Source organism: Pelodiscus sinensis, chromosome 29 (genome assembly GCF_052426305.1).
Source record: "Pelodiscus sinensis isolate ZL-2025 chromosome 29, ASM5242630v1, whole genome shotgun sequence".
In the NCBI taxonomy this organism is placed as follows: Eukaryota; Metazoa; Chordata; order Testudines; family Trionychidae; genus Pelodiscus; species Pelodiscus sinensis.
In genome coordinates, this window is record NC_143080.1 from 5,230,772 (window position 1) to 5,249,853 (window position 19,082).

The 19,082-nt window shown below is 44.9% G+C and overlaps 1 protein-coding gene across 2 annotated transcripts in view; it reads right to left on the minus strand.

The window, feature by feature from the left end:
* The window catches only part of TOP2A (DNA topoisomerase II alpha), a 33,419-nt gene continuing 14,337 nt past the window's right edge, over positions 1–19,082 (minus strand). For both annotated transcript variants that reach the window (XM_014569098.4, XM_075911134.2), the window contains exons 10-35: positions 18,758–18,895; positions 18,453–18,591; positions 17,983–18,140; positions 17,376–17,501; positions 16,288–16,398; positions 16,087–16,192; positions 14,636–14,745; positions 13,136–13,228; positions 12,317–12,431; positions 11,836–11,957; positions 11,166–11,314; positions 10,374–10,605; positions 10,128–10,262; positions 9,801–10,001; positions 8,877–9,072; positions 7,774–7,865; positions 6,591–6,737; positions 6,415–6,498; positions 5,645–5,842; positions 4,308–4,410; positions 3,886–4,020; positions 3,263–3,404; positions 3,082–3,146; positions 2,692–2,826; positions 1,735–1,970; positions 1–1,384 (exon numbers count right to left, since the gene is read on the minus strand). In XM_014569098.4, coding sequence (XP_014424584.3) covers positions 1,238–1,384; positions 1,735–1,970; positions 2,692–2,826; positions 3,082–3,146; positions 3,263–3,404; positions 3,886–4,020; positions 4,308–4,410; positions 5,645–5,842; positions 6,415–6,498; positions 6,591–6,737; positions 7,774–7,865; positions 8,877–9,072; positions 9,801–10,001; positions 10,128–10,262; positions 10,374–10,605; positions 11,166–11,314; positions 11,836–11,957; positions 12,317–12,431; positions 13,136–13,228; positions 14,636–14,745; positions 16,087–16,192; positions 16,288–16,398; positions 17,376–17,501; positions 17,983–18,140; positions 18,453–18,591; positions 18,758–18,895 — 3,615 coding nt within the window. In that variant the 3' untranslated portion in view covers positions 1–1,237. The remainder of the gene's footprint in view (positions 1,385–1,734; positions 1,971–2,691; positions 2,827–3,081; positions 3,147–3,262; positions 3,405–3,885; positions 4,021–4,307; positions 4,411–5,644; positions 5,843–6,414; positions 6,499–6,590; positions 6,738–7,773; positions 7,866–8,876; positions 9,073–9,800; positions 10,002–10,127; positions 10,263–10,373; positions 10,606–11,165; positions 11,315–11,835; positions 11,958–12,316; positions 12,432–13,135; positions 13,229–14,635; positions 14,746–16,086; positions 16,193–16,287; positions 16,399–17,375; positions 17,502–17,982; positions 18,141–18,452; positions 18,592–18,757; positions 18,896–19,082) is intronic.

The window sequence follows — 19,082 nt, forward strand, 5'->3', positions numbered from 1 at the left end:
TGCTGTAAAACCCCTTTATTACAGAAATATAAAAATGACAGGACAGCACATTACAAACACAGAAAATATTTACAAACGCTCAGCTAACCCCCTCAGTGCTATGCAGGCTCCAGGAGAGCATGTCGAAAAGCTCTGTGGCAGGCAGGCAAAAGCTCCAGTGGGCATCTTTCCAGGGAAAAGGAACAAGACTCTCTTCCTAGCTCCTTCTGCGTAGGCATCTGGATTACAGAAGCCCTTGTGCCAGGTGTCTGTGGCAACTGGCTTGAAGCAGGTCTTCTGGACAACCTGGTATCCAGGCACTAAGGCCACTTGACAAACACCCAGGAACCATGAACAGGGCTGACAGCAACCCTGGGCGTACTGCAACGACCACCCTGCTTCCTAGAGGGTCTTTCCAGCATTAAAAGTTTTCTTAGCCAGTATTAAAGGCGTCTCCACAGCCTTGTGTTGGTCTCCCATGTCACTAACTTCACTTCCTCCCTCAGCTCTAGGATCAAGCCTCCAAAGGGACATTTTACTGTTGCAGTAAAATGGGGACAAACTGTTGTTATCTGAGATGTGACTGTGGGGCTGAAGGGAACCGAGGTGGTAACACAGGACACTCCTCCAGGCAGCCTGGGCATGGCCTGAGCTCACACACTGCTTCTCAGGGCAAGCTGTGGGCCACCAAAGGAGCGAAGCAGGGCGTGGACTGAAATGAGACTGCGAAGGAGAGAGAAGGGCAAAACCTAAAGCTCCCTCTGGCCAAGGGCTCTCACCTTACTTGGCAGCTTGTATTTTTGAATCTCTTGTGGATGTTCAGCCTAGAGACGTGCAATAATGTGTCCGTCTCCAAGAAGATGCAATCAGGAAAGGACAGAGCCTGTGTGAAGGGTATCGGGTGGGCTAAAAGTCGGCTTCTACACTAAAATGACCGTGAAGGGCCAGGGAAATTAGCTCCTCCAGCTAACTGGCTTGGCTTTTCCCCCCTCTAACTAGCTATGCCATTGCTGCTTGATTCGTGCAGGAGGGGCTCTTGTTTCAACACATGCAAATGGTTTAACCCAAGGGGAAAAACGAGATCGGCACTCTCAGGCAGCGTAACATTTTGGGGCAAATACTAATTATTCAATAAAATGATTTCCTGGGTCGGAGATCTGCAATCCTCTGAGAATTGACGTAGCCCGCAGAGAGCTCTGCTCCAAGGACGAGTCTGTAGATCAGTAAGATCCCCTCTTTAAAATCTTCATATTAAAATTCAAAACATGTCCTCTTCATCGGACTCTTCCAGGTACTGAATAGGTTTTCGGGCACGTCCAGGCCTCATGCTGGGAGCAGCTGTCACGGGTTTATCCAAGTCAGAGCCCAACTCAACGTGAAAGCTATCGTCTTCCACTTTGGATTTCTGGGGAAGAAAACAAACAGCTACATAGCATCTGACACTTCTCTAGTCACTGGGTCAGTTAGGGCTGGGTCCACCTAAAGCAAGTCAGGGGTACAAGGATGCTCTTAAATGGCCCACAGCCGCCCTTTGCATTATTTTGGTTTCGGGGCTGGTGCCCAGGCTCATGCATTTGGGATAGGTGTGGCTTAGAATCTCAGACTCCTGCTTTCCTCTGGCCACATACCCCAAGGCCAGCAGGAGGCAAAGGAGTGACATGGGGGCTTCTCTTACACCCCCCACGTCCGGGAGTGAGAGCTTGCATTCTCTAAAACACGTATGGCAGGGGCACCTCTGTGTGGCAGAATACAAACCTTAGCTGCAAATGACTTGGGAGGCCTGGACCCAAAGTCAGAATCAGAATCCGAGTCTGAAAATGGCTTCCTTTTGGTGGTGGCTTTCTTCCCCTTGGTGGGGCCTGGCTTCTTGGGGGCTGCTGTGTCAACACTGGAGTCTGAAGTTCCTGCCTTGGCTTTTGCTGTCTTGCAGGCTTTGGGGGCTGCCTTTTTCTTGGCTAGAACGTCCAGGATGGAAGGCTGCGCACCTGAAACTGCAACAGGAGTATTTAAACCAGGGGCGGGGAAGCTTTTTTGGGTGAGAGGCCGCCGACACACAGAAAATCAGTTAGGGGCCGCACACAAGTGAGAAGCCCCTGACTAAGGAGAAAGACACTCCCCACATTCCCCCTGCACACCTGAGCCTAGGGTGGGCCCAGGCTAGATTTAGTGTGCTCCAGCTCTGCAAGTGGGTAGCAGGGGAACCAGTCAGTGCACCAATGTGGGCCCCCAATGCTGAGCCTCAGGGGCCGGATCCAGGCAAGCTGGGGGGCTGCATACAGCCCCCAGGGCCTGAGGTTCCCCACTCTTGATTTAACCCTTTGGGTTAGTGACTGGCTTCCTGTTTCTCTGCTTGGTTCCCTCCTGCCCAGATATGAGGGAACTCAACGAAGCCTTCCCTTTTCTTGCTCCCAAATTCAGATGCTCCCTCCCAAAAGCATGTGACTTTGGCTCTAGGCTCACACGCATCGTTAAGCAGAGATGGAAAGAGCAAACAGTAGTATGTCCACAAATGGAATTTTCCCTTACATATGACAGTGACCGAAGAGGCCCTTTGCTATACACTCCAGATACTTTTTGAAATCATTAACACCTCAAGTCAATACTCTGGCCTGTAACCTGCAAACCCCTCGGCTCCCTATTGTTTCCGAATTAAACAGTAACAAACACATTTAAATGACTTTCTGCAGTTTCAGAATACTGAACTTCACCTACCCTTAGTGATGCTGGTGGTTTTCTTGCCTGCAGCAGGTTTTCTGGGCGCAGCTTTTCCAGGCTTAAGAGGGGCAGAGATAGACGGGGCTGCAGAAGTTTGACTCAGATTTTCATCATCTGCGTCCTGGACTTGAACTTGAGCAAATAAAATGGACAGGGTATTTCAACAGGCTACGCGTTTACTATTTCAGTCTGACTGGAAATACAAGATGGAATGAGCTTATTTCTGATCAATTCACATCCCACCATAAAGAGATTTTCAATTTGTTATAGAACCTTTCTGCTTTGTCAGTGTCTAGCAGGTATCAAAACTGGAGGGTGCCTACGTACTTGAAAGAAGTCAATGTATGATGGCAAACCCAAGAGCTCTTATTCAGTTCACATACTTACTAGAGATAGCACTTTGCACCTGTTGTGGTTCGGATTCTTCTTCAGTTGCCTTTTCACTGGTTTGCCTAGAACACAAACCCCACCACATACTTGTAATCCAAGTAATCCAAAAAGAAAACATGTAGCTTGTTATTCAACATAACCCCCCTACGGTAGTCATGGTGTACAGAAAGTGGCTCACTTGGAGGCTCCCCTGGCTTTGGGAGCAGACTTCTCAGGTAAGTGTGCTTCTGAGAGGATATCCTCGTCATTGACCTCCTGCGACTGAGAATTTCCATCTGCATCGCTGAGATCTGAATCCGAATCCAATGTGTAGTTTTTTGCTAACAAAATAAAAAAGATGCGATTCGTCGGTTAGCTGCAGAATTCATCAAACTTTTTAAATGGGTTTCTCAATTATCTGCGTCATTTTACCTACAAGAAAGGGGTAAAATAAACCACAAGAATCTGCTGAGATGTTGAAGGTTATGCCTAGGACAGAAGCCAGTGTAACCGGCACAGATCTGGGCTTGCTAACCAACAAGAGTTGATTTTATAAAATAGTTACGCTGCAGTTACATTTCTCAGGTTGCTCAAGATTACTACCCCTTCACTTGTGTGACAGATTGAGCCGCGATGTATGACTGAATAATGGAATTAACTAGCTCTTGTGTATTACACAATAAATGATCCGCTTAAAAATTACTTCTTGCTGGGATCATCTGACTAAGGGGCTTCTATAATCGGTGTAGCCAAGCCTTAAGGAGCCAAGCTCCATTTCACCCTTCATTAAGTGCCCATTTTGATCCATGTGGCATTGCTCACCTGCTGTCCGACGATTCAATCTCTCCCGCGGAGGGACGACATCACTATCAAACTCTGAATCGGATTCTGAATCAGACCAGGGGTTTCGTTTCTTCTTTATGGGCTTGAATGGCAAAGTGGACTGTTTCTTAGCACCTGAAAGAGTTGGACGCATGACAAGGTGTCAGCTAATCTACATGTGCTCTGAGATGTCTGAGTTGAAGTCAGCAGTAAAGCACTTAACTGCAAAGGTTCTGGCTTTAATGTAGGAGGGACGTTCTACTCATGTGTTCAACCAATGCTCCTTTTGCACATGCCTCGCTTAATTCTTTTGAGCATACTGACCCCCGATTCCACCCCCCCATTCCTGGACATGCTCACACAGCCCAATGTGGAACAGTCCTGGTTTCCCATGGAAGGGAATACACGTACAAAATATTTACCTTCCTCACTTTTAAACTTCTTTACTAATCTTTGTTTGAGATTTGCAGGCTTCTCTTCTGACGAGTTTCCTTCTTGATCTGCCTCAAGTTCCATTTTTTCAGTCTAAAGATAAAAGGAGACGTGAGAGCTCTGTCTGGTTCTTCCATATTTAAAATGCCAGAATACAGATAACGATTAGCATTTTTACTGGGAAAAAGTAGCAGTTTAAAATACGACATTAAAGTACATGAAGCAATAAACAGCTGGTTGGGTTAGCAGCAGCCAAAGCAAATCAGGTGTGATCATTCTCAAAAGCAGAGGAGTATGCTAACCAGCAAGAGACCACCATCAAATACAACAAAAACAATGCCCCACTGGTGCCCCCTGGAAGGGCGTGGAGGGATGCAGCGCTAAGCAGGGTGTGTTTAAAAACAGTGCAGGTTAACGGGAACATCTGTTTGAGGGAAAAGGCTGTGCAGGAAGCAGCCATGATTAGCTACAGCCCAAACAAAAGGTGAGGGGATAATCTGTTTTTGTAGGTGGCAATTGGCTGAACTGCATAACTACAAGTGGTCATAGGAAAATAGTTTAAATCAACAATGGATAGCACAGGCAAAACTCTGCCTCGGACTGTTAAGATCTACAGCACCACCGCACGACCTAGACATCATGTCACTGGAAATGCAAAGGCCAGATGGAAGTGAACTTGCCTGCAGAACGTGTCTCTAAGGATTCCTCTGCAAACACTTCTTCCAGTGACGGGTTCTATTCTCTGCTGGCCTGGAGAGCACCCTGCAAAGCTTTCCCCTAACCTCTGCCCAGAGTGCAGGGCCACGTTCGCCTACCCAATAGGGATGTGAACGACTAGTTGATTAGCAAATGGTTATAGGATAGTTGACAGGCTAGTCAACTAGTCACTCCTCCCCCACTCTTGCTGCCTCTATTAGAAAGAGGCAGCAAATGGGGGGGGGAGGGAAGTGTTTCAAAGCAGCAGTGCTGTGTGGAAATGCGGCGTGCAGCCCAGGGCTAGCTGGAAGTCCCCAGCTGTCCCAGGCTGCATGTGGCATTTCAAAGTGGCAGCACCACATGGAGCCCGGGCTCAGCTGGGGACTCTCTTGCTGGCCACTTGCTACCCGCAGAGCTTCTGCCTTCGAAATGTAGCAACAGCTTTAGGGCTGTTGCTACACTTCAAAGGCAGAAGCGCCCTTATTGACTAATTGATGCAAATTGCATTGACTGTTCCATTAGCCAAATAGTTGAAATTTTACATCCCTACTACCCCAAAACTGCAATTTCATAGGAAAGGCTGGGTGAAGAAGACTCCCACCGAAGAGTCCTTTCACGTGTCTTGTTTTACCTTTATTTTCTTTTTAGTCTTCTTTTCTGCATCCGCCTTCATCTCTGCGGTTACTCGAGGGATGACTCTTCTGCCATGTGGGGAGGGCATGACTTCAGCCAGCTGCAGCTTCTTCACCTTTAGTTTTCCCCCTTTCCCTTTGAGAGCTTTGCCAGGTGCCCCACCCAGCTCATCCTGTTTTTCTCTGGCTTCCACAGCCTGCAGAGGGGATTGTAAAAAAACAAACCAAAACAGTAAGTGCCAGAAAAATATGCCTGTTCCACCAAAACCCCACCACTTTGCAATGCATTTCCTATCCCCTGAGGATGGGACGCCTTCCACAGACTGACAGACTTGGTTATTTGCAAGATGCTGTTGAAGCCAGAGCTGCAGTTCCGGTTACTACTCTGAGAATTGGGCCAGGTAAGTGCAAAGCTGCACGTGTATTGCCCACAATTCGAACATAACCTGGCCAATCAGACTCAGATTCCTGTCTGCAGTATCCTCTTCCAACAAACTCCCCCAGGCCTTCCCTGACTACTCCAGAATTCTGACTTTCCCTCACCTTTCCCAAATGCCACCCCACAGCTACTGCTCCCTACTCAGCTCTCTGCTGGTTCCAGCTCTTTGCCCCAGGTCAGGGACACCCTGGCTTACCCAGCAAGATGCCTTACACCTCTGCTCAGGGAGAAGTCAGGCTCATATAGCACATTCAAGTTGCATTCTTTAGGTTTCTGTGATAGCAAAGCAGATCAAGATCTTATAGCTGTCAGCAATGAACATCTACATACATCTAGTTCTTCAACAAAGGCTGCCAGGTCTTCCTTCCACAGATCTGAGGGACTCTTGCGTTTGAGGTTTTCCAGCTCACTTTCCTAAAACAAGCCAGTCGGGAAATATTAGTCTCATTTGAATTTAAACATCACTTCCCTTTCTAGGCCTGGAAGAATAGCCCCAACCAGCATACTTTGTCATCTCTCTGTTTGCACAGCTCGTCTTTCTTCTCTTTAGTCAGGTACCAGAGGGGCATGTTCAGCAGGTAGTTGAAGTCTGGGCCAGAGGCTGCAGCAGATTCGTTATCCTGGTCATTGTCGCTTTCTTCCTCTTCTTCACCCTACAGAGAGTTAAACAGTCCACCTCTATAAGCGAGTTTGTATAGGACTGTGCTCTGGTACCTGGACTATGGAACTCAGTGCCACAGGAATGGGGGGGGCCCTCATCACCATTGCAACTAAATACATAATGTTGATTTGTTTTGGCTCTCTCAAAAAGGACGCCATACACCAGGGGTGGGCAATAATTTTCACAATGGGGGCCACCCCAAGCCTTCTGGTAGGTGATGACAGGTTGCACTTCTCCCAATGGGCGTAAGGCCAGCTGCTTCCGGGACCCGCGTGGCCAGGACCACAGCAGGCAGTCAGCCTGCCTGAGAGCCCCATAGGATTTTTAGTGGCCCAGAGAGTCGTGGCATGATGGAGGGAAATATTTGGTGGGCTGGATCCGGCCTGTGGGCCATATTGTGCCCGTCCTTGCCATATACCTGGGGTCACCAACTAGTAGTTCAGGATCTTGGGAGCCTGTGACAGGTGATCCCTAGAGCCCTGCCCACATACAAAAGTTTGAATCTGCAAAAATGGGCGGTGGGTATCTGCAGGGCTCTAGTGATCGTGAGCCGTTTGGCTGGAGGCTCTTCAGCCGCCCCATCCCCCACTGCTCTTCTCTTCCTTGGAGCTGTGCCCCCAGGAGCCTCCTGCTTGCTGTGCAGGGTGGGGGAGGCAGAAGAGGGGAGCTCTGCTGTCATGTGTCCCCCTCTGTACCCATCTCCACAGAATGAGTGGTGTGAGTGTCTTGGAAAAGGAAAGCAGTAGGGCAGGGCCTTGAAGAAGGGGTGAGACAAAGGTATTGGAGTCTGAAATAGATTCTGGATTGACTTAAATTGAAAAAGCGATCTCGGTTTAAAAAGGCAGGAGATCACTGCCGTGCACCAACACACTGGCTATTCCAATCTACGTGCCACAAAGGAACAACACATTATTCTTGTTAGTTCTGGTTTTCAAACCCTTGGGAGGTCTTCAGCTGCTAGGGCGATGGGAGCCAGTTCAGAACCAGGACAGCTGGACTAGGAGACAAGAAGCTGACACAAGAGTTACCTTCTGCTGAGATTCTTTCCAGGCCTTCACAGGATCAGACTCATACCCTCTCTTGATAAGGACCTGAATTAACTCCTTCTTGGGTTTGTTTTCTGCAAACAGACATTTATTTCAGTTCATGAAACCCTGAAGTTTGTGTGGCTCAGAGAATGGGAATTAAATTGATCATTTACTGATTCATGGGATCATAGCCTGGGCCGGCACTGATGGCACAGGCAGGGAGACAGACACTAGCTTCACATGAGACAGGGCTTATGGAACAGTCTTTCCATCCTTCCTGCAAATTGTAGAGTAATATGCAAAATGAGCCTGCAGCTATACTAAAACGGAGAGCCCTGGATGAGCAGGAAGAGTTGTCAGGCCACCAAGCTGCTACAATGCCAGTTAAGAGCACCTGTATTTGGTGCTTTTCAGGGGAGGAGAAAAATCATTCAACAAGGCTGGCTCCAGATATAAACTCTGAAGTGCTGCTCTTTAGGAACCTGGCTCTAGGCACATCTGGAACAGGTTCAGTTACATGCGCACAGTCAAATCAAGTAAGTTCTTTTGGACACTGGTGCCAAAGTTGGTCGAGGTTTAACTTTGGGAGACTCAGAAAAGTTGTCTGCCTAGCTCACGATTCTCCCAATTGTTGCTGCACCTTGCCACGATTCCAAAGGTAAGTCCGGTCAGAGTATAACATTGAACTTTAACACGGAAAGAAATTGGGCTTAAAATCATCTGCTCTGGCTAGAAACAGAAAAGCAAACACTGCCATTTCCACCCGTGCGTACATTTGCCCCAACTAGGTCAGAAGGAGATAGGCTGGTTTTGCTAAACAATTGCGGGGAAATCGTCCAATCTCTGAACAGATTGTCATAAACAATCCGAGAGCTATGTAACATCCTAGTCTGAGTCATGCACACTGGAGGCCTCTGCTCAGCAAGACGAAGCAGACTGAAGCAGTTTCCTGTGGCATTTCATCAAAAAGGGAGGATAGCTCTGGAAGGAATTATTAAAGGCAAATTGAATAGATAAGAAACTTCAGGAAAGCACTGAACTTGTGTGCTGGTTTTAGAAACAGGACATCGGATTAGAACCCAACGCCACCAGAGACTGCTTACCAATCACGATTATGCCCTCAATTTTCTCCAGGATGAAGCGAGCCTGGTTGTTGAGTTTTGCAGACTCTGCACCCAGCATTCCGTTAAGCCACTCTTTTCTCAAACTATAATACTGGAGTCGGAGATCAAAGAATTCTCTTAGAATATCCAGAGGAGTCTCATACTTCTTGAGAAAGCCCACAGAGTCGAAGAGAACCTGAGAAAAGGACAAAGCCTTAGAGCTCCGGTTGCAAGATGTCAACATTCAAAACTACTGAACTACCCACAGTGTAGAGGGGCACAACATGTGTCTTATAATTAACAGAGCAGTTCAAACCATCTCATTTTACAACTACTCTCAGCTTGCATACACGCCTATGAGGGTGGTCTAGGTATACTTAATCCTGCCCCACTCTGGAGGATAGATCGAGTTCCTTTCCCAGCCCTACATTTCTATGATTCTGTGTAAGCCACCATACCAGGAGAGAATTTCAAAGCTCCTAGAAAAACGCTATAGACCCATAGGGGATGTTTGAGGGTTAAAACGTTGCCCTTTGGGATTTAACTGTTGCATCACGACAGGACATCATCACCTCCCCCCACCATGTAATGCTAATGTCAACGCTGGCATTGTTACTATATGGGGACCTCCAGTGGATTAATACAAAATGGTGGGATCACCTCTAACATGACAAATCAAATCTACACCATCTTATGCTGCCCAGATATCCCAGGCTGCATCCTGACTCTCCAAAGATATTTATGGAGTGGCACTTTACGATTGCAACATAAGAGCAAGGTAGAAAAATGAAGAGAACAGATTCCATCAGCGTGGCTGCTGACAGTCGTCTCTTTCATGTCTTTATTCAAGCATTTGAGACTAAATTAGATTTTTCAGTTAACTCCTTTCGGTCAGAGGCTCCTTTGCGACAATCCGGCACGTACCATGGAATTGCATGTGAAGTTTGTTTGGAGTTTGAAGACCTTATGCAGTCCAGCTGCCTCTGCCTCAACCAATTTTTGTTCACTCATCTTCACTATAAATTTGACCGTGGTGTCTGTGTGATATTCTCTATAGTCTGTTATTAGTGGTGGAGTCTTCTCAGTGCCATTCAACATGGGCTCCAGCACCTGCTCTTTATAGGTCTGAGGAAAGAGTTAAAGCAAGTTAAATCGAGAGTCTCCCAGGCAGCAAAGCTCTGACGTTAACTGTCCCCTTTTTGTTCGATGGGACCAAACATATTTTCCTAGAGGCAATTCAGCGTTTCCTACCTGTGTCCATGTCCTGACTGGAAGCTCTGAGATCTCAATTGTTGTTGAATCCAGGATGGACACTTCCCCATTGATCAGGTATTGATTTGGCCCAAGTTCATCGATTGTACCCTTGAAGTTCTTGTAACTAGGAAGCTAAATAGTGAAGAACACTGGCTTCAGCAGCTTATATTTGATACACGTGCCAATAGCTAGTAGAGAATCTCAGGACTGAGCTGTAACTGATTTCCTACTGAATCTATTTACCATTGGCAACGGTTCTTCTCCATCCATCATGCGGCGAATATTATTCACAACTTCTCGGATATCAAAGTTGGGGATCCGAGAGGACCAGCCAGTGCCAATACCTTCTGCTCCGTTTACCAGCACCATAGGAATGATAGGGATGTACCACTCTGGCTCTACACGCTGGTTGTCGTCATACAGGAATCTCAGAACACTGTCATCCACTGCAGGGAACAGCAACCGCGCCACCGGGCTAGAAAGGACAAGAGGATTTGGGCCTAAGTTCTTGTGTTTAGGAAATAGAAACAACCAAACGAGGCATCTCTAAACCTCAGGCCAAATATAGAAGATCTGAAGTCGCAGGAAGATTTTATGTTCAACAGGGTAACATCAATACAATCATCTAGGAACTCAAGGAACAGGTTTACAACAATGTAACTGCACCTCCACAAGGACACTAAGCTTAACTCTACAATCACAGCTTCATTTCTTAATAGCTCCTCAGACCTCGTTCCTCTCCTTCTCTCATCCTTGTCCCATCTCACGCCTTTCTATTCTGTGTGAAAGCAGTAGCAAAATGTAACTGATTTGATTCGAAGTGTGACTCTAAGCCTTACATAGATGTTGACATAAAGGAATAGTAGTCGTAAAACCAAGCAGTATTCACAGTAGCAAGAACAGGCCCAGATGCCTGAGCTAAAAAAGCTTCTGATCATTAATATCTCTCATTCTAGGGGCTTGCAGTCCAATCTTCAAAAGCAGCCAACATCGAAGTCATGCCAAATGCTAATGTGACAAGCCATTACTACTGACCTGAGCATTGTGAAGATGTATCGAGGGCTGGCAGAGTCTTTCCCACCGTGCAGCCTGGTACCGAACTGCCCAACGGGCTGTAGCAGATTGAGGTTATTGCTGCCCACAAAATTCTGAGCCAAATTAATAATGGTCATCATCAGTGATGCCTGCAATGAAAACAAATGGAAACCATGGAGTGCAAAAGGACAGTCACATGGATCAAGTCACGCAAAGCACAGGGAAAGGCAGGACTAACATGGAAGGTGAACTAGGTGGAGTCAAACCAATAAGAATGGAAACTGATGAGACAGCATATCAGATCCTTTAGAACAGACATCCCTTTATCTGTCCCAAGTTGAGGAAGAGGAATCTCTCTGGATTGCCCTGCAACATCTGTCAAATCCCCTCACATTCTAGGAATGCCTGTTTACCTCCTCTGTGGCTAGCACCAGTACCCTGGCCACTGATCAGTAAGGCTGAAATTCTCAAAGCCACCAAGGGGTTCAGTGCCCAATTCCCATTCTCTTTAATCAGAATTAGACATGTTTGAAAAAAAATCTCAACCTAAATATCACTTTACAAGACACTTGTCACTAGCCCAGTACATGGAGGCATCACCTCACAGAATATCTAAGCAAGGCAGACTGATCCAGTTCTGCCCTCAATATTATGCAGGGTAGGTTCTTACCTCACCATGATGGTAGGAGGACATCTCAGCTACAGAACCAGCCAGCTGAGCAACCTTCACTTCCCGCTTGTCATTCCTTTTGAAACACGTGAACAGAACTTTCCTTTGACCAGGCTTCAAACCTTTATTGGGAAAAACGATCTTTGTCTGAGTGATCAGTCCAATATTTTGCACTTACAGTGCCTTTCAGCTGCAGTCCCCACAATTACTTATGCACTCACCCCCCTAATTATTTACGTACTCACTCGCTGAAGAGGTGGGCATTAGTCACCATTTTATAGTGAGAAGGACAGTCTAAGACTTGCCCAGGGATATACAAAAATCAACTGCAGAACTGAGAACAGAATCCAGAACTGAGGACTCCTAGTCTGGAATTCAAGCCGATAGATTCTCTATTGCTTCCCTTACAGTCACGCAAGCATTCAAATATTAAGTTCTTGGCAGAATGTGCTAAAAACACTGCTATCTAAGAGTAACTTACCATCAACCAGGGACGGAATGGATCTCTCATTATCAGAATTTGAGAACAGAACCAGCTCTTTGTGAATGAAGTCGTTGTATGTCAGATAACTCGTGGATTTTCCATATACAAAATCCTAAGGACAAAAGATTTAACATTGCCATAAAGAGCTTGTACCCACATCTTCTGGCACAGCAAGATGGTCTTGCTTCAACCAAAGTCTGATTTATGTAGCCAACTGAATGAAATTCTAGGGCTGTCATTTTCAAACAGTTCTTGTCACTACAAAAATGAAATTCCACTTCCCACAGTCCAGTTTAATTTACCGCTTCTTGGTTTATAAAGCTATTCCCAGTTAAGTGTTAAATATCAAATCAGCTTAATCACTGATCAGTCGACATCGGAGTCCACACAAACCAGATGAGAGGAGTGGGCAGGAAGATGCAGCTTTGTAGAATCCTGCAAATATTACTGTAACTGTCCTATCTGCCAGTTACCTGAATCTATGTTCATAGAATCATAGAACCATAGAGCTGGAAGAGACCTCAGAAGGGCATCAAGTCCAGCCCCCTGCTCTAGGCAGGACCAATCCCAACTAAATCAACCTGGCCAGGGCCTTGTCAAGCCGAGACTTAAACACCTCTAGGGATGGAGACTCCACTACTTCCCTAGGGAACCCATCCCAGTGCTTCACTACCTTCCTAGTGAAATAGTTTTTCCTAATATCCAACCTGGACCTCTCCCTCCACTGTTCTAACATACCAAAATGAAACTGCACTCAGCCCTGAGGAAAGGGAGAGACAGGAAACGCCATTCCTCAATGTATTTAAAACCATTTACCTCTGGCAGACCATGTAGCTTCCGTTGTCTTCTGCCTTCCATGAAATTAGTTAGCCATTCCTTCCGTTCTTCGATTTTCTTCTTGCTAAAGGCCTGTTAATTCACAAAATGAAGTGTCAAGATTAAGACCTTCTGCAGCAGGCCTCCCCACAGTGGTTTCATTCCCACTTAACAGCTTAGTAAATGCAATAACTTTAGCTAAAGTTTAAGGTTTAAATAATAAGATAGAAAATATATTGTCTCTGTATAAATCCATGGCACACCCGTGTGCCTCTCTGGCTGTTCCATCTCAGAAAAGATATATTGGAATTGGAAAAGGTTCAGGTAAGGGCAACAAAAATGGTTACAAGACATGAAACAGCTTCCATGCAAGAAGAGATTAATAAGACTGGAACTTTTCAGGTTGGAAAAAAGACTAATGGGAGGGAGGGGGATATAATAGAAGACTATAAAATCATGACTGGTGTGGATAAAGTAAATAAGGAAGTGTTATTTACTCCTGATAGCACAAAGGATTTGGTGTGTGTGTATATGTCACCAAATAAAATTAATAGGCAGGAGAGTTAAAACAAAACAAAAAAAGTCTTCATACAACACCCGTGGAACTCCTTGCCAGATGACGTTGTGAAGGCAAAGACTATAACAGGGTTCAAAACAAGAACTAGATAAGATCATGGAGTGTAGGTCCATCAATGACTATTACACAGGATGGGCAGGGATGCAAAACCATGCTCTGAAGTATCCTTAGCCTCTGTTTGCCAGAAGCTGGGAATGGGCAAGAGAGGATTACTTGATGATTACTTGTTCTACTCATTCCCGCTGAAGAACCTGGCACTGGCCACTGGCAGAAGACAGGAAACAGGGCTAGACAGAACATTGGTTTGACGTAGTACAACTGTTCTATAAACGCTTTTTCCAGCCAACTCAAAGAAGCAGGGTGGTAGGGTTTAATTTAAAAGAGGTGGTTTTTTTAAACATGCTAACTGAAAAATCAAATCCTCCACCTAGTTCATTTTCATTAAATATCAATAGCTTAAATTGTGTGTTTTGGGACAGCTTCCTTTATGGTATCAGTTATAATGCCAGAAGAATACTTAAGCATCAAAACCCAATTAAAATGAGGGATGTTCATACTTCTGGTAAGCTATTGTTTCAGGCAAGCAGAACCCCATTTGACACTGACATTAAAAGGCTAGGAACTGGGCAAAAAGATTTTAAAGGAATATTTACTGGGATAGCTAAAAATATCAATGGGGCTCTAATGATTAGATTGTCATGAGCTACATTTAAAAGTCATTAGTAAAACAGCACTCTAGGCCTTGAGATCTGCGGACAGATGAGATTCTATGGGTCAAACCTGAACTTTAGCCTGGAAACAAAAGACAATTTGTCTCATGCTTAAAGGCTTCAGACCACGTTAATGGAAACACATAGAACACTAAGTAGCAGAATACTATGAGTGGAAACGAGTCAGTAATTCATGCAGATATGGCAAATTACCAGGGAGATCGCAGCATCATCTTCAGGGCCAGAATACTTGAAGCCAATTCGATGTCTTGCCATATCTGCAAAGTACTCTTTAGCCTCTTTCGATGTGCTGGTACCCAAACCTGCAGAGCCAATACTAGTGAGTCCAAATAGCATCTTGCAACAAATTAAACACAGGCAAAATAAATATTTAGCAAGTCTTTCACTTATATATCTTGTAAGCCTCTGATGACATGCTGCAAAGATGCTTTTATGAAAATAAACTATAGTAAACTTCCGATAATCCGGCACCTTTAGGACCCAGGGGATGCTATGAGAGGTCTGGGGTGGGGTGGATGCCACCACAGACTCCTTATAGCCCCCCCCCCTTCCGATAGTCCAGCTCTGCCCCAGGTGTCCCCGATTCAGCCGCTGCCGGTCAGTTTCAGCAGCAGCTGAATTGGGGATGCCTGCAGCAGAGCAGCTAGGGTGCTGCCGGGCTGGTCTGGTAGCACCGCCCCTCTGAGCTGAAATCAGCTGCTGGTCAATTTCAGCGGCAGTTGAATCAGGGATACTTGGGGAAGAGCAGCTGGGGTACAGCCAGGTTGGTCCCGTAGTGCTGATCCTTGGCGCTGCGGGACCGACTCAGTAGCACTCAAGCTGCTCTGCCCCAGGCTTCCCCAAGAGCAGCTGGGGTGCTGCCGGGTTGGTCTCGCAGCCCCGAGGGGTGGCGCTACGGGACCAACTTGGCAGCACCCCAGCTGCTCTGCTTCTGGCTTCCCCGATTCAGCTGCTGGTCAGTTTCAGCAGCGGCTACATCGGGGAAGCCGGGCGCAGAGCAGCTCCAATGATCTGGCTGCCCAGAGCACTTCCGGGTTCCCGATGGTGCCGGACTATCAGGAGTGCCAGAGCATTGGATGCCGGACCAATGGAGTTTTACTGTACCTTTGAAATGCAAGGTACTTGTGGACAAAGGTAAGATATTATGAAACCCAAGAGTTAAGCAGGGGTTTCTCAGAAAAATTATATGTTCGGTCTATCAATGACTTCCAGAAATGTCAAAAGCTATTATTGACGACTGAAGCTAATTTCTGATCAACCCGCTGTGTTCTGCATCAGGAAACGAGCATTGAAAAGATTCTGGAATCAGAACTCAACATGCAATGCCATCAGTAGAGAAGAAGGAAATGGATCTTAGTTCTAAATCTCTATTGGCTCTGCACTGTGGACAGCCAGAGAACACTCAGTGAACTAAACAGAAAGGATCGATACTTCAGTACCATGGCTGCATTTTGAGAGATGTTTTTTCTGAACAAACTGACACTCCATTTAACATAGGTTTTTAGGTGCCAAGCTTTGCACATCCCAAAGTGGTTTATTGTGCTATATTGGAGCATCTGTATTTCACTCATGTATGTTTCTCTGTTAATTGAGAGAGCTCTTACTTGGCCTCCAAGCACTACCACACAGGGTTTATAACAAACCTTTGTAGTACTTCGTTTTCCAGGATTTGTGATTTGCAGTATTGTTTTTCCACTCTTCAAACTCAGGAATGCTGTAGAATGAAAACTCCTGCTTGTTTTTTGAAACCTAGAGTGAATAAAAATGATTGTGAAAACACATGTAGCTTCAGGCTAACACACTTTCCTCAACTTGTTCAGATTACTAGGTATAAAGCCATTTACCTTTATGATGGGCGTTATAAATTCCTCCAGAAAACGGTGCCTTAGAAGAGATGGCCAGTTATGATGGATGAAGTTAATCAATAAGCCTTTGATATGGGAACCATCTTGATCCTGAAACATTTTTTTCAGAAGAGATTTTAACCAGAGGCATGCTGGAACGTTAATTGCTCCTCCACTTAGCAGTATATGATCTGGTCTTTGGGAGATGCTTCACACCCTCAATTCCCACAGAAACATAGCATTTCCTAAGATCCAGTTAATGGAAACCAACTTCTGTGACTATCTGGAAATTGATTTCCAGATTTTAGCATGGAACTTAACCAAGAAACAGAGAAAATGCTGAAGGACCATTCTTGACCACAAGAGTACATCCAGGAACTAGTCTCTTTCCAGACTTCCTAATGTGGAAGGAATCACAGGGCCAATCAGAGGGGAAGCCAGGAGGGCCATCTGGCCTGGGCCTAAAGCTCAAAGGGGGCCTCAGATTTAGAAACGTGTTAATTTTTTGGCATTTGATAAGTTTTGCAACTTGTTTTTATGCGCATCCCTATCGGATCAAAATGACCAGGGCTCGACAAATTATGAAATCTACTCGCCCGTGGCACTCTCTCAGCCTAGAGCTGCAAATTTAAGCAAGTAAAAGATGTGATTTGTTAACAGATATAGATTATAAAAACAAAACAATACTAGTGACTGGAGCTGGATCAAGTGCATGTTGAAAGGAGGAGAATTGTTACTTTTTTATTGTGGCTAGGGGTCTCAAAAGCTGAAAGTGACCTAGGCCTCTATGGACCTCAGAGAGGGTCTGCTTAGCATGGAGTTCAGCACTATACAGCATCAGCAGAGACACTTCCCACTGCTTTGTTTCATGTAATGAGAAGGAAGTATGGTGGGCCAATTACATAGTGGAAACGGTTAAAAAAATAGGAGAACACCACCTGGATAAGCAGAGTCAGCTAAAATAGTGCTAACAGAAGCAATGCAGATACCACCTGCTTTATCTGCTAGCCATATTTTCTTTTGTAATTTAGTAACATTTCAGAGTTTAGGAACATTAATCTAAATTCCTAGATTTGTCATAATCTAACCTGATCTGTCATAATCATAATTTTTCCATAGCGAAGGGTCTTCAGCGATTCTTGATCATCATAATTCTTCTTATACTGTAAACCCACAATCTTGATGATATTGTTGATTTCAGCATTTTCCATTATCTGAAAAAAATTGCACCGAACAAGGATTTATTTTCCAGAACATACATGGCAGTTCACGTAATTCAGAAAAACAAAGGAAAAAGACTCTGGGTCAGGCAGGCCGTTCTGATTGTGCTTTGTTTTCTCATTGAGTCTGTATCCTCTGGTTTTGAAATGTATTATTGTTCAAACTGATGTCTAGTGCTTAAATTACTCTAAGCTGTTTCAAACAGATTTCACACCCCATATCACCGCTACTATCCTTCAGGCAAAGCACTAGATAGGACTCGCTTTCTAAACCTGTCAATGCTGCTCCTTAATCAGCAAGACAGGCTGATGGTGAGAATTGCCTCAAATATTTATTTAAGATGCCATTACTATAGTTACATTACACTAGGTTTCCAACTAGAGTGTAATAGTTTTAGCTCAGAGCATATTTCACTATACTTAAAGCATGTCATGTCTTCAGGAAGTAGTTGTTTCCACAAGCATTCCTACTAACCTGTTTGTGAGAGGCTTCTCGTACATTGAGCATTTTTCCACGAAGGGGGAATACTCCGTATCTGTCTCTCCCAACCACTCCCAGACCAGAAACAGCCAGTGTTTTGGCTGAGTCTCCTTCTGTCAGGATAAGTGTACAATCTGTGGAATTCTTACTACCTGGAAAAACAAGATGAGCAATTTTTCACCAATACCTTGATTAAAAAAGTCAACTCAGAATGTATTCACTATGATGAAATGTGCTGTCTGTGGAATGAATAATTTTAACATGCCCATAGATTTAGTTGGACACCAGGCTGGCAGTTGTTAAGTCAATCATTTCAAGAAAATTTAATGAGCTACATTTCTCACAAATTTTCTGTTCTGTTTAAATAATTTCCTGCAGATGACACAAGTGGACAGAAAATGTTTTTTCTCTTTTGCTTGGGACTAAGACTTTGCTACCGTGCTTAGAAATGGTCAAGCATTTACCAGCATCATTGGCATCATCCAGTTTAGGAATTCCCTTAATCCTGGTGTGTTTCACTGCTGAGCACTTCTTATTCAGCTGGTTCTGTGCTTTAAACTTTACCCAGTTCAGGATGCTTTCCACAATACCACAGCTGACTGCCTGCAATACCGAAGAGACAATTTTGGAAGTTGTCTTGACTATGACATATGTTAAATTAGATTCTTTTCACTGTTTAGGTCACATGTACTAGAGTCACTACATTAAATTTAAAAGGCAATTTCAGAGGCCTCTAGCTGGCATGTAATTGCTGCATCTTAGTACTTACACCTTTGATAAATTTTTCACTCAGTTTGCAAGTTGAGCCAAAGTTCTTTGCCTGCAGAGTCATATTTTCCTTAGTCTGAGAGTCAAAGGTTGGGTTCTCAATCAAGGAGTTCACAAAAACCCACATGTGGTTCTTCACCTGTAATTAAATGTAACAATCATGACAAACCCTTACAAACGCATATTCTTCTACTGTCGCTCCCAGCTGCTTCCTGATACTTATGTGTCAGCATTACACACTGAAATGTAGAATCTGCTCAACTACCAATTGGAAATTTAAAAATAAAAGAAATATTACTAGATGTCTAGGATTGAACAGAATTAAG